General features: G+C 40.6%; 1 protein-coding gene across 1 annotated transcript in view; it reads right to left on the minus strand.

The window, feature by feature from the left end:
* Uso1 (USO1 vesicle transport factor) overlaps nucleotides 1-26,509 on the minus strand; it is a 70,910-nt gene extending 44,401 nt beyond the window's left edge. The window contains 9 exon segments of the mRNA XM_038335309.1: nucleotides 118-220; nucleotides 639-739; nucleotides 6,459-6,470; nucleotides 8,989-9,022; nucleotides 9,024-9,069; nucleotides 13,752-13,808; nucleotides 13,810-13,817; nucleotides 14,113-14,199; nucleotides 26,307-26,509. Coding sequence (XP_038191237.1) covers nucleotides 118-220; nucleotides 639-739; nucleotides 6,459-6,470; nucleotides 8,989-9,022; nucleotides 9,024-9,069; nucleotides 13,752-13,808; nucleotides 13,810-13,817; nucleotides 14,113-14,199; nucleotides 26,307-26,351 — 493 coding nt within the window. The 5' untranslated portion in view covers nucleotides 26,352-26,509.
* Nucleotides 26,510-26,954: the final 445 nt, after the last annotated feature.

The raw sequence follows: 26,954 nt of genomic DNA on the forward strand, positions 1-26,954 counted from the left end.
GCAGACTAAAAACGCAAACAGTGATTTAGATCACAATTTATTAAGGCATCACTTCACTCACTTCTAGAAAACGATCCTCATCTTCTTACTCAAAATTATACAGGCCAAGTCACTTACCCATGGGACTGACCAGGATAATCTGCTGCACAGGAGGCCCTAGTTGTTTTAAAAGAGAAGTCAAGAGTCTCACGCCAGGCCAGCGGACATGGAAATCAAATTCCTGCAATGGAAGAATGCCAGCTGTTTAACAACTGTAATCCCTATTTTCAAGAAAAACATTATTTTATTATTAATATTTATTAATAGTGCAATGAGAAGCTACAAGTAAAAAATAGAATTTCAGTGGACTTTACAAATGAATTTTAAGAAATAAAAAGCAGTATGAGTTAGTGTTAATTGATTAAATCAACTAAAATGTTAATGATAAAATACTTTGTAAAACTAGAAATAAGATGCATATTATTTTAATAAATTACATATTTCCCATAGCATGCACAAGGATCTCTCACATGCATTCAAAAAGCATGATACAACAAACTTTACTCCTTTGAAAGTATGTACATATTACATCCTCAGTAACATCCACAAAGCCAACAAAAGCAGCTTATTAACATGACAGGTCAGTGTTCCCTATTTACCTCCAACAAAGATAACAGGAGAGTGACATTTTCTGGCTGCTTAATGAAAATTTCTGTAAACTGGCTTCCCAAATCCTCACTCTGTTTTGTAGAATTTTCTTCTGTAATATTCAAAGAACAAAGTAGTTCAACATGATGCTGTGTTAAAGTATCCTTCCACTGAAGAGTTAAACAGAAATGGTCATTTTTCTGGAATATTAACAATTCAACAGTATGGCTGGTATTAGTTATACAATCATGAGTGAAAACTTTATTTGTGAACTCACTTTCAAGGCCAGTTAGATTTCATATTTCCTCAAAGACACCAGGTTAGACTTTTATTAGGATAAGGGAATTGTTTAAGGTGGTAGAAATATTCTGTCTTGAATATGGTTCTACCATTTTTTTCTTCAGTGCTGGGGTTTGGACCCAGGGCTTTGTTTATGGTGGCAAGCACTTAACCACAGTGCCACATCCCATCAAACACTACCGATTCTTTTGTCTAAACTTACAAGACTATACAACTTCTAGAAGCAAATTTTATTTTACATAAATTATATCTCTAAATCAATAAATCTCAAAACAGTATTCATTGCTGATTTTTATTTGTTAGTGTAATTTAATTATAAAATTAAACCAATCATCTTCAGAGCATCCAGTATTGTTTTCATATAGAACCAAGAACAGTATTTAGCAGAATTTAACACTGAATTTCTTTACAATATTAAGTACTAAAATGACTAACATTTTAAGGACCTATAATCCCAGCACGTATGAAGCTGAGGCAGGATGATGGCCTTGAGTGTGTCATAGCAACTGAATAAAACTAGAAAGAAAGTAAGTACTAGGAGTGGGATGCTGTGATAACACCAGCCATAGGCTTTGTGCCTTGGACTGGTTTTGTTAGAGGACTGTGGAATACTTCGGAACTTTAGGTTGGAAAGATCATCCAATTCTTAATAAGCCTTCATTCTTGCGGGAGCCTTGAAAGAAACCAACGCTGAAAGAAATGCAAACAGTGAGGCCTGTGTGGTTTCAAAGACTCTTAAAACAGTTTGTGACATTTTGGATTAAGAATCTATAGGGGCAAGAGATGCTCAGCAGCTAAGGGCATGGTTGCTGCTACAGAGGACCTGGATTCCATCCCCAGCACCCACATGGTGGCTTAGGACTATTCATAACTCCAGATCCCACGTTCCAGGGGATCCAAAGTCCTATGCTCACCCCTGTGAGCATCAGGCAAAATATTCATTCAGATATAATAAACATATCTCTTCCCCAAAGAGGAATCTATGTGTATTGATCCATTGGGCTGAAGAATCAGCTATGATTAACAAGAGATCAGAACCACTGTGCTTCACTGGGGCAATGGGATGCTGGTCTGCCGGGGCTGAAAGATCAGCTGTGATTGATAGAGATCAGCTTCACTGAGGCAAAGTCTGCTTCACTGGGACAACAGGAAAGTCTTTCCTTAGGGTCAGTGCTGGGAAGCTGTGGCCCAAGCCTGTATCTCACGATGACAGTAGAATGCAGCAAGGTCTAAGAGTCCCACCACGGTACTGGATTTGAAGGCATGAAAGATGAAAGATAGGAGTGGAGGGTTGAGGGAAGGTGTCACAGAGAACAGCTTAGGTCTGACACTCAGTCCACTGTGGCTGGCACTGTGTCCTGAGCAGGTGGTCCCAGGCTGTATTTAAGAAGCTAAGCATGAGCAGGAGCCAGCAAGCAGGACTCATCCCTAGTTTCTGCTTCAACTTCCCACCTCGACTTCCTTCAGTGATAAACTGTGACTCAGAAGGGAAAGCCAAATAAGTCCTTTCCTCCCCTAAGTGCTTTTGATTGTGGTGTTGTTACAGCAACAAAATAAACATATACAAAAGCCTAAATCATTTAAAAAAAGTTGATAAAAACTGATCTAATCAAATTCCAGTAGTCCTGAACTAGAAGTAACTGAATACCCTCTTAAAGTTGCATACTGGGGCTGTAGAGATGGCTCAGTGGTTAAAAACACTGGCTGCTCTTCCAGAGGACGCAGGCTCAATTCCCAGCACCCATATGTTGGCTCATAACTGCCTGTAACTCCAGTTCTAGGAGATCCTATGTCCTCTTCTGGCCTCAATAGGCACTAGGCATGTAAGTGGTATACAGACAAGCATGTAGACAAAACACTCATAAAATAAATAAAAACAAACTAAATAAATAAATATACATAAAATAAATAAGAACAAACTAAAGAAGTAAACTAGTCAAAGAAGGGAAAAAGTACCGATTTCAAGGACTCATCCTATAAAATATTTTTTGCTAATTTAAAAAGATGTATTTACCTTTTAACTTACATGCATGAGCATTCTGCCTGCATCTGCACCATGTGCGTGCTTAATGCCTTAAAACTATTGTAATGGATGGCTGTTAACCACCATAAGGGCTGGGAACCAAATTTGGGTCCTCCACAAAAGCAACAAATGCTCTTAACCCCTGAGCATCTATCTCTCCAGCCTGTGAGTTGCTTCTTCAAATACTGAACCATTTCTATGTAGGTAATTATAAACAATTAACCTATACTTTGAGCCTTGGTGAGCTTTTCAAAATATAGGATAGTGGGGCATTGTAACATGCATATGCTGAAAGCAAGAGCCTAGAGACACGTTTCTGACAAAAGAGTTGAACAGCTTCTCAGCGCTTATAATCCTGGTAGGAATTTTGTGGGGCCTCAGAGTGAAACAGGCTGGCCTTGAACTCAGAGATCCACCTGCCTCTGCCTCCTGAGTGCTGGGATCAAAGGAGTACACTACCACTGTCTTAAGCACTCTTAAATATTCCAGGACCACCTGCCCAGAAGTGGCACCACCACAATGGCTGGGCCCTCCCACAACAATTACCAGAACCATATCAATCACCTGTATTCTTGCCTACAGGCCAACCTTATGCAGCCATTTTCTAAATTAAGTTCATTCTTTCTAGATATGCCTAGGTTTATATCAACTTGACAAAACCAACCAGGACAACCATCAAGCTTTAAAAAAAAAAAAAAAAATCACAGCCCTAAGGCAGTACATCCAGGATTTATTTTTTTAAAGCATTTTATTTTAAATATTTTATTTATTTTGTGTGCATTGATGTTTTGCCTGCATGTATGTCAATATGAGGACACTAGATCTCCTGGAACTGGAGTTACAGGCTGTTGTGAGCTGCCATGTGGGTGCTGGGAATTGAACAAGGTCCTCTGGAAGAGCAGCCTGTGCTCTTAACAACAGAATCATCTTTCTAGGTCCAAGATTTATTTATTTTTATTTTATATGTATGGGTGTTTTCCCTGCTTGTATGCCTGAGTACCAAATGTATGCAGTGCCTGCAAAGACCAGAAAAGGGTATATATCCTCTGGGACAGGAGTTACAGAAGGTCAGGAGCCACCATCTGAGTGCTGGGAAAAGGAGCCTAGGGCCCTTTGGAAGAGCAGCCAGGGTTTTTAACCACTGACCCATCTCTCTGACCCCAGCACTTGCAAACTTTAATGAATGCCTCAAACTAGCTAAGCAATAGTACACAAAGCTTTTAGTGGTAAAGTAAAATTGTTAAAATTATTAAGTTAATTATATCTAAAGTTGTAAATTAAAACCACAGCCATAAGTAATTTTATCTAGCTTGGCATGGTGGTACACACTCAATCCCGACAATCTGGGAGGCAGAGGCAGGTGGATCTCTGTGAGTTCAAGGCCAGCCTGGTCTACATAGTAAGTTCCAGGTTAGCCAGAGCTATGTAGAAAAAGACCTTGTCTCAATAAGACAAAACAAAATTATTTCTATTATACATACAATGAGACAAATCATCTTGGCACACTGGCATACTTATATCACAGATGATTTTATCTCTCTAATTGTAGTTTATATATGATGTGCAACACTTTCTCTAACCTGTAAAAATAGGTGATCCATTAATGTAAATGGGAAAAATGTGATCTATTGTTAAAGCAAAGATAAACCTAAAACAGAAGAGTAAAATCAAAGACTAGATCTTAAGTCCATTTGTGTGTGTATATACATACCCCATATAAAATATATACATATATCCCACCATTTTCCAGATCTATTTATGCAATTAGCTTTTAACTAAACATACAGATATGTTGGTTCTTAAAATATATTTATATGGGTATGTTTTCCAGAAGTATAAACTGTTTAAAAAGCACTGTGGGACCTTTCAATGGAATTCCACACCAAGTTCACAATCTATACTCTAGAGAGAAAAATTGCCGCGTAGAAGGAGGTGATCTAAGGTAGAGCACGGTGGCATATGCCTGTAATCTCAGCACTCAGAAACAGAGACAGGAGGATCACTGCAAGTTCTGCAAGTTCTAAGTCAGGCTGACATACAAAATGAGTTCCAGAACAGCTGGGACCACATTACAAGACCCTATCTCAAAAATGTAAGACCCCCGCCTCCAGTCCCCTGAAAAAGAGAAGAAAAAGAGATATTCTAACTAAAGTAGTCCTAAGTAACAAAGCTAGAACATCAGGTAATCTTTTACAAATGTGGCCCAACAGTTAAGCAGGTATGCCTATTTTTAAATGCTTATCTGAATTTTCTATCAACCAATTATGTAAATTACACAATTCTAAGTTCTAGTTAGAATGTAAAATTGGCCACACTTTATTCAACTGAAAAATCCATGGATTATTTAAAAACAAGACAGGGCAGTGAGAGAGAAGACACTGCTTGTTAGCCATGTCACAGTGTATGAGGACAGTGGCAGGCGTTGGTTTGGTTACTCTGAGGGAAGAGAAACAACACTACCTGAGGCTGCTATGAGGCTTAAGTAAGATACTGACATGAAAGGACTCTGCACACTTTAAAGCTCTACACAAATATAAGAAAACAACAGTAGAAACAACAGCTCCTGATCTGTACCATTCCAAAGAAACAGTCAGACAAGAGTCATGGCAGTGTTCCGGGATTCTCTGATTTCAAGCAACAGACTTAAATGCCGTAAAAAGTAGAAATAGCATTTTAGTATGTTAGTTTTCTGTTAGGTATTGGCAACTGTTATTTTAAATCTAGTTTAGATAATATTTCATTCATTCTAAAAAGTATTTAGGAATATTAGTTAAACAAAATAAGAAAATTATTTTAATTACAAAGAAAAAAATTATGGTTAAAAGTTACTGGAAGTCAAACAGATCACAAGAAGATAAGTATCAGTGAACTCTAGAAACCGATGTAGAAGGTCAGTACCTGGAGCACAGCTGTGCACATGGCACTTTAAAGGGACAACATCAATATACGTGTATTCTCTGAACTGAGTGCTTCCCAGCTTACTCAGTTAAGTAGATATGTATGCATCTATGTGTATACATATTCAAATATTGCTTATAAATAATTTTCTTTCCAGAAAGTGTATACAAAACAAATTTTTTAAAAAAAATATTTATTTATTTATTATGTATACAGTGTTCTGTCTATGTGTATGCCTGAAGGCCAGAAGAGGGCACCAGATCTCATTACAGATGGTTGTAAGCCACCATGTGGTTGCTGGGAATTGGACTTAGGACCTTTGGAAGAGCAGGCAGTGCTCTTAACCACTGAGCCATCTCTCCAGCCCCTACAAAACAAATTTAAATAAAAGGAATCTGGGGAAATTTTTTATTTTATTAAAAGATACACTAGAATTGTTTCATGACATGGACAGCAGATTATTAAATATTCCTGTTTAATAACAGATCTGACACACTGAAATCAATGCCAGAGTTTTTAAAAGCCAGAAGAAACAGCATTTGACAGTGTCCTTTTATATTACCAGGTCTTAAGTCTAAAGCATCATGCATATGAAAATGCAAACCTTTACCTTCAACATCATCTGAAAAGGTAGATGAAAATAAATAAATGAGAAGCACATGACAAGGAAAGCTATTCATATCTATCTGTGTAAACACAGGAGCAGATCAAGTAAGCAGTGTGGTTCTTGGAAAACGAGATTCCATCATTTACGGCAAACAGCTGAGGAACATCCAAGACACATGGAACACACTATATTTTTAGGGCTATGAGACAGATTTATCACTAACGGGTTATAAAATATTCCCAAAATAAAGAACTCTAAATAGTTTTTAGGTCACTGGAGAATTACTTTGCAGTAAAGCATTAAAAAGAAGGAACTGAGAATATAACTCAAGAACACATTTCTTAATATCTAGTTTTTAAAAATTTACTCACTTAACTGAAGAAAAAGTCCCTAAAAATTACTCTGCTACCGTTTATCCAAAGTTGTTTTCCTATTTTATCAAATACTTTTGAATGACAAATTAAAAATAAAGAACACAGAAGCAGGCACTATGGCACATGCCTAAAATCCTAGCATCCAGGAAGCTGGCACACAAAGACTGGGTATGCAGGACCAGCTTGAGCTTTGTGGTGAGTTCATGCCTCAATAACACAGTGAAAATGTCTCAAAAAATGCAAGTAAGTAAAACGTAGTAATCCCAAATACACACAAGAGAAAAACACCTCCCATACTGAATATCTAAGAAATGGAGGGGTTTTAAGCCATTTTTTAACAAGTGTGCTGAGTGGCTGGGCATGGTTTGGCATGCCTTTAATCCCAGCATGTGAGAGGCAGAGGCAGGAAAATCTATGAGTTTGGAGTCAACCTGGTTTACAAAGTGAGTTCCAGGACAGCAGGACTACATAGACGCTTGCTGCAAACAACAAAAGGTATGTTGCATTTAATTTTCTCATCTGATAAACACTAGGAGAAGTAAGTACCTTTTCTTCAAGAAATAGTTTTGTGGAGCCAGGTGGTGGTGGCGCATGCCTTTAATCCCAGCACTCGGGAGGCAGAGGCAGGCGGATCTCTGAGTTCGAGGCCAGCCTGGTCTATAAGAGCTAGTTCCAGGACAGGCTCTAGAAACTACAGGGAAACCCTGTCTCAAAAAAAAAAAAAAAAAATTTTTGTGTGTATGTTTAAGTGGCTATGTGATCAATTTATTTTTCTACAGAAAATAAATTATGTTTACTAAATATTTTTGCCCCTTAAAAGTTAATAAACTTCTAAGCAAGGTATACCACAGAGAAATAAAATTATAAAAAAAGTGTACTTCATTCTATGGGACCATGACCACCCAACACGTCCCTCCAAACACTCACACTACCAGTACTCTGTGGGTTAACAAGCACATGCTTTTCTGCTCAACTGTTAACAAAATATGCACAAGGTCAATATTTATTTACAATTTTTGTTTTGTTATCTATCAGCATAAATTAGAATTATAAAACACATGAGTATGTCTGTTTTTTCCTCTAAAATACTGGAAACCCCCACTAATGTCTTACTGTAACCAAAGACTGGCTGTGTGGAATGTTTCTGCAGTAGCACTAGGAAATGTTACTCACTGAGGAAATTTTCACTACACAACAAAGGTACAGACATCCAACCAAGCCTCTCACGAAATAACAAAGAAAAAATAATTTTAAAAAACCTTCCTAAATTTAATAAATGGTTGCTCTTTACAATTAACAAAGTCTTAGGAAAATAACGGTTTAAGTATTAGGAGATGACTTCCCTAACTTGGCTTCTAACCCTTAACAGGCACAAGGGTAATAACACATACAGATATTAACCAACAATCAAAGAGATTATTGAACTCTGCGAGGCTAATAAGTATAGTGCTTAATTACAACACAAAGAGAAAACACTTAGGTTTAGGACCTGCAGTGTGGTGGCTCACCACGCCTGTAACACCAGCACTCACAAAGTAGAGGCAAGAGCATCTTGGGGTCAGCCTGGTCTATATATGATATCTAGGACAACCAGAGCTACACAGTGAGACCCCTGTCTAAAAAAACAACAACAACAAAACCCAAACACACAAAACAAAAAAAACAACAACAAAAGAAAGAGAACAGATCTGGGGGAGGTGAGTGAGGTGAAAGAGAATCTACTAAAACACCTTATTTCAAATGTCACAGTAAAATGAAGAATAAGCATTTAAAAGAAGGAAGGGGTGTAGGTGAGAAGTGGTGGAGCCTGTAATCCTAATGTTCTGGAAGCTCAGGAAGGAGAATGAACTTGGCTTAGCCCAGGCTGCATAGTCCCCTGATTTCAGGACAGAAACTCGCTCCACTTGTCATAATGCTCAGATCACATCACTGAGCTCTTATCCTCTCCACCGTAATGGCTCCGGATCACACACTGAGCTTCATCCTAGACACTGCTTGGGACTAAGGGTAGATCTTACTGTACTGACTAAGAGTAACTTAAAAAAGAAAACACCTATGAACAGTGAACAAGTTTATAAAATAATACACTCAACTTTAAAGCAAAATTGGCATAACCTAGTTTGACACATAGAAGCACAGTAAAATAACTGGAGACTTACCTACTTCTTCCTCTTCATCATCATTAGATATTATAATTATAGAGTGTGTCCAAAGCATAAGCTATTATTTCAGAATCCGAACTGAAAAAGAGAAATTATTATACTTACATGACTGCTGGTTGGATTTAAACTGCTGTGTTCAATTCTAGGTAGTTCCTCCAGAAGATCAACAAAATATTCATTCTTATCTACAAATCTAATCTAAGAAAGTGGTAGGAAAAAGGAATATGTACAGCTGAGATGTGGCTCCCACCTGTAACCTCAGTACTCATGAGGCAGAGGGAAGAGGATGGCTGTAAGTTACAGACCATGCTGGGGTTTACATAGTGAGACCTTTCTACATCATCATCATCTTCCATCAGACAATAAAATAGAGACTACATAAAGATTGATTGAGAATTATAAAAATTAGGGGGCTGGAGAGATGGCTCAGCGGCTAAGTGCAATGACTGCCTCTTCCAAATATCCTGAGTTCAATTCCTAGCAACCATATGGTGGCTCAAAACCAACTGTAATGAGATCTGGTGCCATCTTCTGGCCTGAAAGAACACATGCAGGTAGAACACTGTATACATAATAAATCTTTTTGTTGTGTTTTTTAAAAATATTTATTTATTATGTATACAATATATGTTCTGTCTGTGTGTATGCCTGCAGGCCAGTAGAGGGCACCAGAACCCATCACAGATGGCTGTGAGCCACCATGTGGTTGCTGGGAATTGAACTCAGACCTTTGGAAGAGCAAGGCAACGCTCTTAACCTCTGAGCCATCTCTCCAGCCCGTTTTTTTTTTTTTTTTTTTTTTTTTTTTTTCGAGACAGGGTTTTCGCTGTAGTTTTAGAGCCTGTCCTGGAACTTGCTCTTGTATACCAGGCTGGCCTCGAGCTCACAGAGATCCGTCTCCCTCTGCCTCCCAAGTGCTGGGATTAAAGGCATGTGCCACCACTGCCCGGCGTAAAAACAAATCGTTTTAAAAATTGTAAAAACTGCTGGGCAGTGGTAGCACATACCTTAAATCCCAGCACTTGGGAAGCAGAGAGCCAGCGGATTGAGTTCCAGGACAGACAGGTTATATAGAAAAACCCTGTCTTGAAAAAACCGAAACAACCAAAAAGAAAAACAAACAAACAACAGAAAGAACAGAATTGTAAAACTGAGAAATCAACACTTGTCTAGTTAAAAAATAACACACATAAGACACAGCAATGAAAAAGTATCTTAAAATAATATGTGCTGGTGGTTGTGGTGCAACGCCTCTAGTCCAAGCACTTGGAGGCAGAGCAGGTGAGTTTGAGGCCAGCGTGGTCTACAGAATAAGTTCCAGGGTAGCCAGGGATGTTACAACAGAGAAATCCTGCCTTTAAAACAAACAAACAAACAACCAAACAGACAGACAAACATCTCTCCCCCCACCCCGAAAAGAATATGTGACAGAATCCTAACACGGTGTCAAGTAGGAAAAAAAAAAACCCTAAGTTTAAAAAATGGACAGACAAAAGGGCTAGAGAGATAGTTTCAGAAGTTAAGATCATTGGTTGTTCTTCTAGATGAACGCTAGTTCAATTCCCAGCACCCATATGGTAGCACTCAAACTGTCCATAATTCCAGTCCCCAGGGGATCTAATGTCCTCTTCTGACCTCCATGGGCACCAGGCATGCCCATGATGCACAGAGACACGTACAGGCAAACACCCATATCCATAAAAAACTTTAAAAAAAACTAGATAGGATAATTCATTTAGCAACCATGAGTGTATATTTATGTGTATGTGTGCATGTGTTTATTTTTTTAGATGATACAGGGAATTCTTGTTTATAAATTTGATGAAACAATTGAGCCATATAGCTTAAATGCATTCAAAGACAAACATTGAACTAAGTGATTATGAGAAAAAGGTTTTAGGCTTGAGCCACCTGTTCCAATAGAAAGGGAAGGACTAATTCACCTACCGTGGAAGAAATGAACTAGGCTGCTGCATTCAGCTTTAATCCCCACTTATCTCTGCACAACTTCTTTTTTAAGACTCATCTAAAGGAACAATGTATGAAGTTAACTGTTTGACATTCCCAATCTAGAACGGTCCTGCATCCCACTGCTCCCCACCCCCACCCCCAGCAAAGACTTCTATGTTTGACATTTGCCATGTTGGAAATGACCCTCTAGCTAGGGCAAATACACTGGAGTTAGGATCAGAAGTGCATGTATTTATTAAAACAATCATATATTTATAAAGTAAACCAAACTTTAAAACTAGTGAGCAGAGAGCCAGTTAATTTTATGTACATGTCATTCATATATATGTAAAATAGTGTTGTCTGTAGTCCAACTTCTTCTATATTTTGTCTCCTCAAAAATAAATCCTTGCAGTAAATATGCAAATTTATATAATCAAGAAACACAAGATTTTATACTTGCTGACAAATTTCAAAATCTGTCAGATTTTCCCTCTTATGGAGGATTGTGTAAGAGCATCCAGAGAAAGAATGTCCCAAAGGTCCAAAGAGTCCCACGTGAGGAAAGACAAAGAGAACGTAGATGACAGCGCAGGTTATCAGAGATGGGAGTACTGAAGAAAAAAGGATTTTACACAATTATTCATGACTCTGTTTCTGAGAAATTTTGAAACACATCTTATAAGAGACAAATGAGAATCCCGAACCATAAGAGACTTTCTTTAACACGACCGGGGCTGCCCCTAAAAGCTCACAACTCAGGACTGGGTCTTCAACTCAGTGGTAGGACATCTGTGCAGCATGTGAAGGCCCTGACTTTAATCCCCAAGAAACCTGTGCTGGGGAGGGTGGCTCAGTGGGTAAAGGCCATTTCCTATGTGAACACGAGGACTTGAATCTGAATCCCCAGCACCCACATACACATCTATATGGTTTGTGTGTGCATGTGATCCAGTGTTGGAATAGAGACAAGTGGATCCTAGAGCTGATCATTTAAGTAATTCCAATGATAAGAATAAATAAAGTATTTGAATAGAATTTCCTAAAAAGGGTCTAAGATTTGTACTTGGAAAATACAAAATAGCCGGGTAGTGATGATATACTAGAGGGAGCAGATAGGTAGATCTCTGAGTTCAAGGCCAGCCTGGTCTACAGAGCAACCTCTAGAACAGTCAGGGCTTTACAGGGAAAATCTGCCTTAAAAAACAACAACAACAACAACAACACAACAACACACACACACACACCAATTAAAAAAATAAATTTGATTTTGGATTTCACACTACATTGAATTGGGTAAAACACGATAAAAGCATAGGTTACAAAGATATCAGAGGCAAAAAATACAGTTTAAAAAGGTGGTAGTATTTTTAGATGATGTCTAAAGCTCTCTGATGCAGCTCTCAGAAGTCAGAGGCTTAATGAGTCCACCCCTTACATGGGGGCAACTTATGTCCTCATTTCTGATGACTACAGTATGAGTGACCTGAGAGTAAGTAGCAGGAGTTGTACTGGCTGTCTCCTTGCTCCCTTGGACCACATGCTCCAGAGACATTCCAGAACCGTCTTCTATCAGAGTGCACTCAAGCAGGCTAAAGAAAGCAACATGGAGGAGTGCTGAGGACTCTGGGCAGCAGCCATGTGACTGAACCCTCCAGCACATCAAGCTGACTGCAGTAATCTGCTGATATTTCTACTACACTAAGAGGCCTTCAGTCAACTTATCTAAGTCACCCTCAATCCCCACCCAGAAACTCTGAAACAATAAATTTTGAAAAGAACTTTTTCATATCTGTAACACAGCAAAAAGCCAGGAAAATGATTTTAAGGGATGATAACTGAGGGGTTTGAAAACATGCTGTCTTTCTTTGGCTTACAGGGATGAATTCAGCAGGGAGCTTCTGGTTTTTAACACAAGAAAGGGTACTTTTGACTGGGATAAATTCAGAAGAAAACATAGCTGAAGTGGGTAGATAGGCAGGAGTGGGAGGACCAGGCAAGACTGTGGCCCTGAGATCTCCCCTGTCTCCTCCCTGCAGCAAAGAGCCATGTCAGCTTTTATGTGGGTGTTGGGAACATGTACAACAACAATTGTCTCCCCAGTCCTGATTCTGAATTTGAGGTCCTAAGTGGGATCGTCAGTGGAGTAGAAATGTGTGACAACAACTAACGCTCTATAGACATTTTGTCAGAGGCAAGATATAAAAACTATCTATGCACAAGCAATTAAAACAGAAAAATACAGACAAAATGTCCTAAAAACAAATAGGGCTGTTATCACTCTCTAAAAGACAATGCCAGATTTATAACCACTCTTGTGCATTTACTGTCCTAAAGGAAAAAGACTATTTAACTCACATACTGTAGCATATATTTCTGCAAATGAGTATCAGTATATCCATTTACCCAATACAATCAAAATCTTAAAGCCATTATAATTTACAAACATTAGCCACTCCCCGCCTTTTTTCCAAGACGGGATCACATGTAGCCTAGACTGGCCTAGAACTTGCTAGGAAGCTACGATGACCTTAAATCCTAACCCTCCTACCTGCACTTCTTAATGATTTGATTACAATGTGCTGCAACTACCACGTCTGGTTATTCTATCCTACTTTTATGTCTCAAACTGATGCTTAGCACTGTGCTTGTCCCTAGTATCCAATAAATGTTTACTGAAAAGAGAACCAGAGTAAGAAATGTAGTAGACTTAATGTTACTCATCTTCTGGAATGATGAATGGTTAACTACAGGAACAAATTAAAAGTTTCAAAAAAAAAAATTAGAAGAAAAAAAACCCAATACAAAACTTACCGATCCGTTGCAACACATGGATAAGATGTTCCATAGCTTGGATTCCCACTTCCACGGTATTTCTACTCAGAAAAACAGAAAGTGTTATTACTAATTATTACCAATGCACAACTGAAAAAAAAAAAAAAACCATAGTAATTTGGGGCTGTAGAGATGGCTCAGTAGTTCAGGGCACTGGGTAACGTCTTCCAAGTACCTGGGTTTGAATCCCAGCACCCACATAGCAGCTCACAACTTTCTGTAACTCCTCCACCCTCTTCAGGCCTCTGTTAGCACTACACATGCAAGTGATGCATACATTCCTGCAGACAAACAGCCATACACGGGGTGGGGAGGAAATAGTTTAGTGTTACAAACCTTAGATAATGACTTAAGAGCACGCACAGCATTCCTTCGGTCATCCAGTAAAGTAGATGAAGCTACTCGGTCACAGAGCTTTTGAATCTATCAATAAAAAATAAAACAGCATTACAAGAAAAAAAGGAAATCCAAGGTTCATACTTCCCAAAATTATAGCAGTTAATTCTGGAGAAAATCAGCAAATGGGACACTGAGGAAGTGGTTTTTCCCAGTCTATTTATTTAGATAGTATTATCAAATTACAGCGGTTTTCCTCTCCCTCAATACAAGAGACTTGAAAGTGGGAGGGGCAAGTGAGAAGGCACACAAGGAAGTCAAGGCAGCTGAGGAATGAAGAGAAGTCATTGGTGGGATTGGAGCTCTGTAACGTGCTTCTCAGGATGACTGCAACCAAGAGGGGTCAAATCCAGCAGGTTATGGTGCATTATTAACATGTCACTGTGCTACCCTCCATTGTGCAACTATGCACTGTGCTAAGAAAATGCAAAATGTGGACAGAAAGTTTTAACTTTTAAAAGCGTTTTAAAATTATTTTTTAATTTATCTGTATGAGTATTTGGTGTGCATGTGTGTCTGTGCACCACTCACCCACCTGGTACCCTAGGGAGACCTGAAGCAGGCATCAGATCTCCTGGAACTGGAGCTACAGACAGCTGTGAGCCGCCTTGTGAGTGCTGAGAATCAAACTTTGATTCCCTGGAAGAGTAGGAAGTGTCCTTAACTCCAAGCCATCTCTCCAGCCCCCAATTTTAAAGTTCTAAATAAGACAGAATATTTCTATTTTAAATAATTCGCAGGAATTAAATTCAAACTGAGCTTAAAAATAAACATCAGAGCACTAGATACAATGGAAAATGTTAAACAATTGTCTACTAAGTGAGGAAAAGTCAAATACATTGCGGTTATATTATTTGGTGAACCCAGTTGTAGCTGTTTCAAAAGAATCAACCGTACTGACATAAAAAAGAGCATCATGCAATAAAAAAAAAAGCCATAGAAGTAGTGGTAAATAACCCACAGAAGCAAAAGTATGTATGTAAGACAAATTCATTTTGTATGTACACATGTATATGTATGCATGCATGTGTATTTGTGTCAAAGTTAAGAGGATATGATCTGTGGAAAACCACTCTCTTCTTCCACCCTGTGGGTCTGAGGAATTGAACTAAGGGTCTTTAGGTTTGGTGGCAAGTGTCTTTACCAACAGAAACCAATCCTGCCTACCCACAAACATGTATTTTTAAATTGTACTGAAAAATTAGATATTCAAAATGACAAATATCCCATCCAAACCCCCAAATCCTGAAAAAAAATGTATCATTATAGAACTACAGAGCTTCTACAGAAAGCAGAGCAGACAACCTTTGCGAAGTTCAATTCATAATGGAAGTTTCAGACGTTTTGTTCCTGGGCTAGTGAGATACTTGATCAGGTAAAGGTGTCTGTCGATAAGCTTGCTGGTCTGAGAATTAACCCCACAAGTTGTCCCTGATTTCCACATGCACATCATGGCACATGCATACAAACATGCACATACACAGCTAAATAAAACACAAATTTAAAAACTGTTTTTTACATTGCATAAAATAGAATGTTAACTATCTTCAAGCTAGTGTTCTTCAAAAAAAGATAGAAATGTACTTTCATATGACATTTTTTAATTTTTCAAAGCTAGCTTAAAATTTCGCATATAATAAAGTCAGATAACTTTCAAATACTAGATATGCTATTATTCCTTATGTTGAAATAGAATATTTTTATGTCTTCAAATTTTAAATACTAAGTGATCTTTTTTCATTGTGTTTTTGTTTTCTGAAACAGGATTTCTCTGTGTAAGTCCTGGCTGTTCCGGAACTCACTTTGTAGACCATGCTGATCTAGAACTCACAAAGATCCACCTGCCTCTGCCTCCCAAGTGCCAGGATTAAAAGCAAGTGCCACCATCGACCAACAAAACTAAGTAATCTCAAGAATGCATCTTGTTTAGATACTTCCACTTATAGGTAATGAAGTGGACTTGGAACTCTACTTAGGACACATTGCATCCTTATCGGTTCCCTCATCTACACACTCACTAAAACATATCTGCAGCCACAAATCAATGACTGCAGTGCTTTCTTGCTCGTCTGAGGACAGTTGAGGACAGTGCAGAGCAGTAAAAAACAGACCTCCCAGACTCCACATCCAGACCTTTTCAGTGTAAATAAAATTCGTTCTATGCTCGGTGTAGTATTATAATTGTTGTGTTTTGTATTTGCTATTGGTGGTTTCTCTGTAACACACGCCTCCTGGGTGCTGTGTTTGAAGGCTTTTCCTATGCACAGGAAGGTGTCCGAAAGAAAAAATTAGGTTCCATTCAGCATGAGGTACTGCTGGCCTTGAGTTAAATAAAGACATGTTTTAAATGAAGCATCTTTAAAGAAAAACAATGGGGGGGCCGGGCGGTGGTGGCCGCCACGCCTTTAATCCCAGCACTCGGGAGGCAGAGGCAGAGGCGGATCTCTGTGAGTTCGAGGCCAGCCTGGCCTCCAAACAGGCTCCAAAGCCACAGAGAAACCCTGTCTCGAAAAACCCAAAAAAAAAAAAAAAAAAAAAAAAAACAAAAAAACAATGGGGCTATTTTGGTTGAGTGATTTTTGTTTCAATTTTCTTTAAACAAGATCTCACTCTGTAGCCCTGACTGGCCTTGAACTCACAGAGATCACTGCCTCTGCCTCTGAGTCCTGGGATTAGAGATGTCACTAGACCCTGGCTAAAACAAGGTTTTGTATGGACTGGTGTGACAAAATATGACCAGTGGCTCAAAGGAAGCTGACCTTGGGTTTTCCTTCAGAGGAGTACTTGAGGATGCATGCCAATTCTATGTCCATGGTGGCTTGCTAGAACACAACTGACCCAACAGGGACAGTTAAGCAAAGGATATGAAGCCAGCCATCAGTGTTAGATATGCAGAGTAAAAAGGAGGGTTTAATTGAGATTTCTTCATATTTTTTTTCTTATTGACTAGTGAAACAAAATAAATCTTGTAATAATTAAAATCAATGTATAGTCTACAATTGATGTCTTATGTTATGTCCCATTTCAGGAATAATCTCTTTTTTTCCCTTTTCTTTCTCCCCAATAAATATGTATATACAAAGGGATAGCTTTTCAAAAGTGAAACAATTACTCTAAGATTTGCTTTTTAAAATATGTAATAATAGATATTGGATACTTATTATCATCATCAATCTACTCAATGAAAATGATGGTTTGCCCCCCCCAAACAGAATATTTATCTCAGGATCAGGTGTGTGTGCACTTACACTAAGGATTGAGTCGACATGCTGAGCCTGTGCTTTCCCAGAGCTTGGGTTTGTGTTACTCATAGAATGAGGTATTTAACAGCAGTGGTTTAGCTTCTGTGAGCAAGGCTTGTAGGTAGACAGGCTTAAAGAAGAAAGAAGTTTCCCTTTGTCTAGTAAAAGTACAAGCTAGTTGGCAGCAGGGAACTTTGCCCCTCAGAGCCCTGAAGGGTCTAGCCATCACCTCCAGTACTATGCTAATTTGAACTGATGAGGTTTCTTTATTACTATCAAGTTCAAATTCCAGGCTGAGGACAAGTGGAAAGAGGAACGATAAAACACAGAGCTTCATTTAAAAACATGACCTTGAAGTTATAATTTGTTGAGCAGAATGTGATCACACTTGATACCATATTTCGAGGGAGTCTCAAAGTGCTCTGTGTGGGTAGCCATGCACAGATGCCATCAGGAAAGATGAGCAGCTGAGCACAATTACACAGCAGTGAAAAACACTTGGAGTCTTTGAGTTACAAAGTTCGAAATAGAAATTAAGCATATTTAATGCTACAAAAATAAAAAATGTAGACCTGTGTCTGAACAAAAATGGTCAAATCTTTATAGGATTTGAGTATGAGTAATGTGTTTTCTTTCATTTGGTTGTAGCTGTCAAAAGAGAGGCAGCATGACAACTTCCTTCTGGGAGGATGAGTCACAGTCACCCTGAATATGAGCAGCAGGTGATAAGGTCCTCCAACAGTGAAGGAAGAATTGCAAAGGTGAAGTGTTCAAATGTTAGCTGCTTGGGTCTCAAGTAGAGACAAACGGCAAACACTGAATGCTAGCATTGTGAACACGTCCTCCTGTGGTTCCTGAAGCTGTTTTCTCCTTTCAGCAATCAGCCGTGGTGGCTGGAGAGTCCCTACAGGTTCTCATTCAGCTCAGGCTAGCCTTGAACTCCTAAGTGCTGTGCTACCAAGTGTGCTACCTACAGAGTGCTGTGATGGAGTCTGCACCTACTACAGTTCAACCATGAGTGGTCCTCAAGCACTAAGTACTTCAAAAGAGAGAAATAGTCCTCGTCGGGAATCTTAATAGTGATGTCTTGTACTGAAATGACAGTTAAATACCCATAAATAATTCTTTCTTCCTTTAAATTTTTAAAAATAATTTGTGATTTTTGTACATTGGTGTTTGTCTGCATGTATGTCTGTGTGAGGGTGTCAGACACCCCCACCCCGGAACAGGAGTTATAGACAGTTTGTGAGCTGCCATGTGGGTGCTGGGAATGGATACCAGTCCTCTGTAGGAGAAGCAAGGACTTAGAGGCACTGAGTTATCTCTCCTCTAGCTCCACACTTTATTTATTGTTACTGCATGTGCAAGTATGTTTGTCAGAGGACAACTTGCAAGGCTCAGCCCCCTCCTTCCACCACTGTGAGACCCACTATTATGTATATCATCAGGATAACAATACTAACCCACAACTGTAGGCTATATCCTGACTCAGAGATGTATAAATGCTACTTAACCTGTATTGGTAAAATATGGTGAGCTGGATAGTTTTATGCCAACTAAACAAACTAAAGTCATCTGAGACAAAGGAACCTTAATTAAGAAAATGCCTCCATAGATCCACTGTAGGCAAGCCCATAGGGCATTTTCTTTATTAGTGACTGATGAGGGAAGGCCCAACCATTGTGGTGGTGCCATCCCTAGTGGTCCTGGTTCTATAAGAAAGCAGGCTAACAGCCATGGCGATAAAGTTCAGGAAGCAGCACTCCTTTATGGCCTCTGCATCAGTCCTGCCTCCAGTTCATGGCCCTGACTTCTTAAAGTAACTAGATGCACTTGTGCAAGCCAAATAAACACTTTCCTCCCCAGCTTGCTTTGGTCATGGTGTTTCTTCGCAGCAACAGAAAACTAAGACGCATGGTCACTGCAGTATTTACCGCATGCTAGATGGATCCTTAAATGCTTTTAAACTTACTTATCTTCATAAGTCCCAATTAAGACTGTCACTAGTCCACAATCCACCTCTTAGAGACAAAGTCATGGGCCCGCAGCTAGCAAACACAGAACATGAGTGAGTGGGGGCAGGAGGAAAGCAAAAGTTTTTGCAGACCATCTAAAACTGGCTCCCCGGCCTACATCCATGGCATTTCTGGCTACTGCTGAATGCCAGTTACCATCATTTAGCCTGGAGAGGTTGCCAGGGCTTCAGCTCTGGCCTCTGGGCTCTCCTCTGCCTTGCCAGCCTCGCTGGTGCTTTCACCTGCAATGAAGGTTTGTGGCTCTTATACGAAACAACAAAATGCTATACAATGGCAAGGATTTGTTTTTATTTTATGTGCACTGGTGTTTTACCTGCATGTAAGTCTGTGTGAGGGTGTCAGATTCCCTGGAACTGGAGATACAGACAGTTGGTGAACTGCCAGTGGGTGCCGGGAATTGAAAACACAGCTCCTCTGGAAGAGCAGCCAATGCTGTTAACTGTCTGAGCCATCTCTCCAGCCCCCCAAAAGTTTTAAAGAGAAAAACAATTTGAGTAAAATCTAACCCAGATGAGAAGATTTAATGCTTAATTAGTACAGGTTTATCTCTGGAAAGAGAGCTAACTAAATGCAGGAGATAGTCAAACAGAAGTAATGGTCACTGGTATTATTTGTATATGCACACACACAGCCAAGGTGTGGTGGCACACATCTGTGATCCAGCTACTCAGAACGCTGCAGCAGGAGGACTGAGTCGAGACCAGATGGGCTACAGACTGAAGGCCCCACCTCAAAAATAAAAAGTCTCATCAATAAAGCACTTGAATCATGAAATTAGCATGGGTGATTATTAGAATACCTTTTTGTTAATAATTGCACTTGAGACTCACAATTCCATTCAGCAAGTAACATGAAATAACCCACTAACAGGCAACTGAGACTACTCAGAACTGTAACTGAATGACCTGCTTATTAAAACTAAAAATGGGGGGGGGGCTTGTAATGTCATTTATTAATGCACAAATGAGACTAATCCCCCTCCCAAAAACAGCAATGGGGATAGCTGTGAGTAGGAAAGAAAACAGAAGGACATGAAAATGAAAGGCTGCCTGGAAAGATGGCTCAATGAGGAGGGAGCCTCGCCTCGACAAGCCGACAAAGCTGCCCTCCATACCTGTGCCATGGCACGCATGCTCCCCATAATAAAAAAAAATTTAAAAAAACAACAGAAACGAAAAGTTGTCAAAAGGCAAAAGGAGTACAGGGTCACATAAAAGTAGGATGAAGGTTAACTTAAATTTGCAAGACAGTGACATCACAGACTGAGAAATAGCTCATTTTAAATTAGAGCACTTGCTGCTCTTGCAGAGAGGTCCCAGCATCCACATGGTGATTCACAGCCATCTCTAATTCCAGTTTCAGGGGATCTGTCACCCTCTTTTGGCCTTCTTGGGCATCAGGCACACAGGCAATGCAATACCATACATCTTGGCAAAACATCGTCATACATATAAAAACAAATAAATATTTAAAAAAATCTTTAAAAAAACCCTCTATGTTCACTAACTTAACAAGACTTGTTTAACCACCTAGTAACAAGTTACTTTAATGCTTTCTGAAAGTTGAAACAGAGTTTGTACCTTCCTAAAAAAGAACTCCCAAGGAAGACTCTTCTTGGTAGGACTAAAATACTTCATGTGAACCACACAGTTAACTTATTTATTTATTTATTTATTTATTTGGTTTTTTCGAGACAGGGTTTCCCTGTAGTTTCTAGAGCCTGTCCTGGAACTAGCTCTTGTAGAACGGCTGGCCACAGTTACTTGTTAATAACGTAGTAATAGTATAAAAATGTTATGGTTAATCACTACAAGAGCAGGGATTTGTTTCCAATGCAGCTCTGTAACTTTGAAGATGAGAAAAATGAAAAAGGTAAGTTTTTCTCTTCTGATGACCTCAACTACAACACAGTCCATTTCTATCACAATCACACTGGAATCTGCAGACACACACACTTTATGTATTGTCCTTGCTTTCCCCACAAGTGAACTATTCCTAAAAGGAAAAAACCTTTTAACAAGACTATCATGAAATTTGTCTACCCAACAGCCTGTCTTAAATAACAGCATCTTTAAAAATCTAACAGTACAGGGCAAGAGAGATTGCTCAATGGTTAAGAGAGTCCCAGCACCAACATGGAAGTTCATAACTGTCTGAAACTCCAGTTCCAGGGATCCAAGACCTCTCTGGCCTCCATGGGCACTAGGCACACACACGTTTATAGGCAAAACAAACCCACACATATAAGTTTTCAAATTAAAGTTGATTAATACTTTATACAAGGAATGTGACAGTACTTCTCTGATATAAAAAAAAGATAACTTCCCCCATGACATTCGGAACAGCCAAAGAGTCAGCATAACATTTTTGTATAGCCGGTGCGGTGGTGGCACAATGCCTTTATCCCAGCACCTGAAGGCAGAAGCAGGCAGATCTCTGTGATTTGAAGCCAGATGTCTATAAAGAACACGTTCCAGGACAGGCTCCAAAGCTAAAAAGAAACCCTTCTCAAAAAACCAAACAAAACAAAATTTTCTGTACAGAGAATTTCCAGGCCAGGAATGGTAGTTTACGATCCCAGCATTAGAGCTGAAGCACTAGAATTCTAAGTTCAAGGCCAGCTTAGGTTACAAAACGAGACTCCGTCTCAAAAAACAAGCAAACAAACACAAGCCTCTAAAAATGAACTGTGTGTTCTCTAGGAGATAATCCAGTTCAGGATGAGTGTAATTACTTACCCCAAATCATACAGCTTCAACACTTATTCTTTAGGTACAGAGCAGCAGATCATGGAAGATTCTTGAAAAACAGGAACTAGATAAGCATATTATATACTTAGATCCCAGGTATAGACCTACTAGGACAATTTCCTTTGTACATTTCCCAGAATACTAGTAGATACACGAAGTTTACTGAAGCCACAATCAATATGTGGTGCACACTCAGGGACTAGACAGAAAACTATGAAAAAGCACCCTTTATAGCTCCATATAAGAAGGGTTTTCCTGTTTCATTTGTGACCATCAGACAATACACTTCTTTGGTAACAAACTGTTTTCTAGGACAATCACAAGGCTGTAAATAACATTCTCTGGACGCATCTTGGTAACGTTAGGGGCACGTAAATTTTAAGTGATTCTTTTTTTAAAGGCGCCTAAACCAATTTATGTAATTAAACTTCAAATCTAATACAACAAGTCAAAAAGGACACTTTTCCTGAACATAAAAGTCATCAGAGGCAAACTACTCTCTTGTCTCTGACATTGTTATTGCAAAGTCAAGCCAAGCGAGAAAACATTCCAATTAAGGCACCGACCTAGTTACTAGCGTAGAATATGTAGCAGCAACTCCAAGAGGAGTTTCAGAGCATACACCTTACACTAACACTATGATGTGCCTAATCACACACTCATCAAACCAAACTGAAAACTAAAACCTTTTTTAGTGTGTGTGTGTGTGTGTGACGAGAGAGAGGAGAGAGAGAGAGAGAGAGAGAGAGAGAGACAGACAGACATGCGTGGTGTGATCACACAGGTGTGCGTGCAGAGAGGTCAGAGGACAACTCTGTCAAGCAGGTTCTTTTCCCACCTTTCTGTGGTTCTGGAGACCTGAAGGCTGCCAGGCTTGCATGGCAAGTGACTTATCTGCTGAGCTAACCGGCCAATTCAAAACTGTGAATTTACGATCACGTTCGTCACTTAAGAATTTAATAAAAGAACGTACACCTGCATCTAGCTTGCTAGTCTTTCTGTTTTGAGTCAGTTCATTATCAACCCCCAAAGAGACGCCTACAGCAGAGCAGGAATTCTTAGCTTTCGGCTGTCAGCCACTTTCATGGCTCAGGATCTAACTTGAAAACAGAAGCATTCCAATGATTTATCATCAAATATATCACATCTCTATGGAATTTCAAGAACCCACCTTTTAAAAATGACAGGAGATGTAAAACTAAGAACGTGTGAGCAAGAGGTTACAGTCATCAGACATAGTGACTTTCTCTACCTCGAGCGGGGGAGGGGGGCATATTAAAAGGTAGTAGACTCTAAAATACAGAGTGGAAAATTAGAGACTAAAAATATCCCCTATTCCACAAACGTGCTCATGATCTGTGATACAAACACAGATCTTCACTACTTGGCTGGTTCTGAAGAACAAGTCCAAGTCCAAAGTCACTCTCAGCTGAGGCTAGGCATGGCACACACACATCCGGCAATACAGCGCTTCCACATTTAGAAGACACTCAGCATGGGCTCAATTTCTAGCACCCAAATCACCGCAGCCCCCATTCCCTTACACCCCACAAAAAAGGAAGAAAAAAGTATAGGCAGGAAACAGCTAACGCAAGCAGTATATTAGAAAACTCTCTAAGTAAAAGGTCTGATACAAGAGATTTTAGTTCAACTGGGGTCTCTAAAATAATAAAATGTCATTTATTTCTTTAAACCTAATATTTGAAAGTTGCTGACTGTAATGTCTGTTGTTTATTTGAAATAGTACTCTAAGTAATTCATTAGAAATGTTTGTTTTATGGAGAGGAATTGGGGATTTAGCTCAGTGAAGGCTGGAAAAAAATTTTATAGTGCTTATATTACTAGGGAAAAACCTGAAATACACCTGACCCTTGAACAAAAAAAGACACTGCAAAGGACGATAATATATGTGATAGGAAGACAGGGGCTGGGACGCATAGCAATGGTGGGAAGAACAAGACCTGTTTCCCAAGTTATAGAGCAATGGTTGTTTTGTGATGAAAGACATTATTTTGCAGTTTCTTGACAAAGAAGTTAGGGGTGCACACTAGAGAAAAAAATTAATGACAGAATCTGAAGAACAAAAAAAGAGGATTCAGATAAAAGAGACTTTCCACTGGGAAAAGCTATGAAAAGAAAGATGGAAAACCATTCTGAAGAAGATACAAGTCCATTTCAGAGATGGAGAATCTACATAATATACATGATGATACACAAGTTATGCAGTTCAAAGCCTTTTCAAGTCAAACATCTAGGGCAATCAAATATCTCCAATTAAAGCACTAATAATACTACACCGTGCACTCCTCTGATGCTCTATAAATCCTGAACTAGACACCCATGGGTCTTTGCTGTACTTCCTCAGAGAATCAGGGCCAGTTTTGAGCACACTGTAACTCAGTAAACTCACTCTCCTTAGAAAGCAAACACTTTTCCAGTTTGCGTGCACACGGAGTTGAGCAGCAACAAGACTCGTCGCTGTCTCTCCAGCTCACATCTCCTCATGGTGACACTGGGCATCATCTGAAATTGATCATCTACGCACCGCACGGAAGGGTTCCAGTCCAGCTCTACAGAGTGGACTGTCAAATAAGGAAGCTTGACCTATATATCCAGCAGGAGCCCGTCCAGCTTACATTCCTCTACTATCAATCACTTTTCCCAAGAGTCACTGTGACAAGGCCGAAGGGAATTCCCACTCTACACCTGCCCTTCCCTGAGCATCTCCTATGGGCCTCACTTTCGTTCTCATTCAAGAACTCATTATAATCCCCAGGAGCCAGCACTTCTCCATTTTACTTAGAAAGTGTCAGCCTTCCCTCATCTGTCAACTCAATCAATGGTGGAAGCCTGGATTCAAATCAGGGTCTAACTTCAAGCAAGCTCTTAATTTGTGTGTCTGAGACACACAGACACCGGACAACATAGAAAGGCTGAAGAGATGGGCTGTGCCTATGGCAATCTTCAGGAGTCCCTGGTTTCTAGTAACAGCAGTCTTGTTGCCATGTGGGAAGGGACAAGGGAAACCAATATTGGGGCGGATAGAAAAAGAAAGAGGAGATCTGACTTTCAAATGCAGCAAAGAGCCCTGCAGGCTTCAGCCAGTTCTAACCGTGCTGAGTCTAGCTCGGTGGCAGACGTTAGCCTTGTATGTGGTAAGGGCCCCAGATTCAATCCTCAGAGCTCCTCCATCTCCCCCAAAAGTACTAACAGAACTCGTGGGTTTAACATCATGTAAATTTCCAAAATCACCAATTAAGAACTGAAAACAGGGATCAGCACAAAAGTCTAGGCTACAGAAGGCTTACTTCTCACTCTAAGACTCTGGTCAAGTTACTTCATATCTCTCTTCATTAGTAAAGACCCTATCCTATCTTCCAGGGTAGCTTTATGTATCCTTCCGGACCCCCAAACAAAGGTATCACAGCTACCCAAAGTTGATCTTTAAAATGTTGCACGGCGGTCATTTAAACTGATGTCAGTCTCTTTCTTTTTATAATGCCATTCACAGTAATCCTCAATGGACTATGCAAACTTACAGTAAGTGTATCCAAACATAAAACCAAACACTGGCTTTCCGTGTCTTAGTAATTAAAAACTTACAAATTGTGTCACCAGGAGAGCAGTAAAGTCCCTAGAGTGGTTAGAGCGCAGATCACTACAGCGTGCAAGACAAGTATTGCCACATGACACATTTGGGTGAACCTTACAAGTGGAGTCTGAACCACACCAACCCTAGGCAAACGTCTGTCCGTACAGCCGCTGGGGCGGGAGCAGGTGACTTTGTGCCCCCAAGAATATCGTTTTATTCTTAGCCACACGCCCTCGGCCAACAGCTGGGATCTAAGCTCCTTCCAGCCCTCCAGAGCCCGGCAGCAGCCGGCACCGAGGCCGGCCGACAGTTAAGGGAAAGAGGGGAGGGCCGCGGTCCGTCGGCGAACCGGGTCCCCGAAAACCCTCCTGTCAACCGCGGCCCAGGCGGCCCGCCGCGTGGGGAGCTCGCGCGTCCGAGCAGGGAAAGGAAGGCGAAGGGAGCGGCGTGGACGCCCCGTTCTGCCAGCCCGGACCCAGCCCGGACCCAGCCGGCCCCGGGCGCTGCGCTCAACCGTCTCGGCTTCTGTGTGCTGGGGTCCGGCACTCTGGCCCCCCATCAACCCCGCGGAGGAAATTCATCTCGTCGCTCGGCCGCCGGCGTCCCCAGCCCCTCAGCCAAAGAAAACACGGCCGCCCCCGCCCCCGAAGGGCCTAGCCCCCCGAGCCGGCGCTTCGAACGCCCCGGCCTCCGCCACCGCCGCCTCCTCCTCAGCAGCCGCTCCGGCCCCCAGAGCCCGGAAACAACCACCGCCGCCAGTCTCCCTGCGCATGCGCGGGGGACGTGGCGTTACGTGGCGGCTCGAAGGGCGAAGGCAAAAGGGGAGAGGAGGGAGCCCTGGCCCGCAGACCACGCCCACTGCCCCCACCGGACACGCCCCCTCCTCCGCCCTTCGCCGCTCGCTGTCGCTGGCCGTGGTCACCCACGTGGTCGCAGCCCAGCCCAGTAGGCTCGGGAGGATCTGATTAGACTGCGCGCTTCGGCTGCTGCTAGGTGTTTTGTCGCCGAGTGGGACGGACTGCAAGCTGTCAGATCTGAGGGCTTATTTTGTTGAGTCGAAAGTGAAATTATCCTTTGGTCAGCGTGACAGGTAAGGGCGGGTCCGGGCCTCTGGAGGATTCGTTTGGTTCTTTTGGTAAGCGGCAAGGAGCGCTGTGGCCTT

This window comes from Arvicola amphibius, chromosome 1 (genome assembly GCF_903992535.2).
Source record: "Arvicola amphibius chromosome 1, mArvAmp1.2, whole genome shotgun sequence".
In the NCBI taxonomy this organism is placed as follows: domain Eukaryota; kingdom Metazoa; phylum Chordata; class Mammalia; order Rodentia; family Cricetidae; genus Arvicola; species Arvicola amphibius.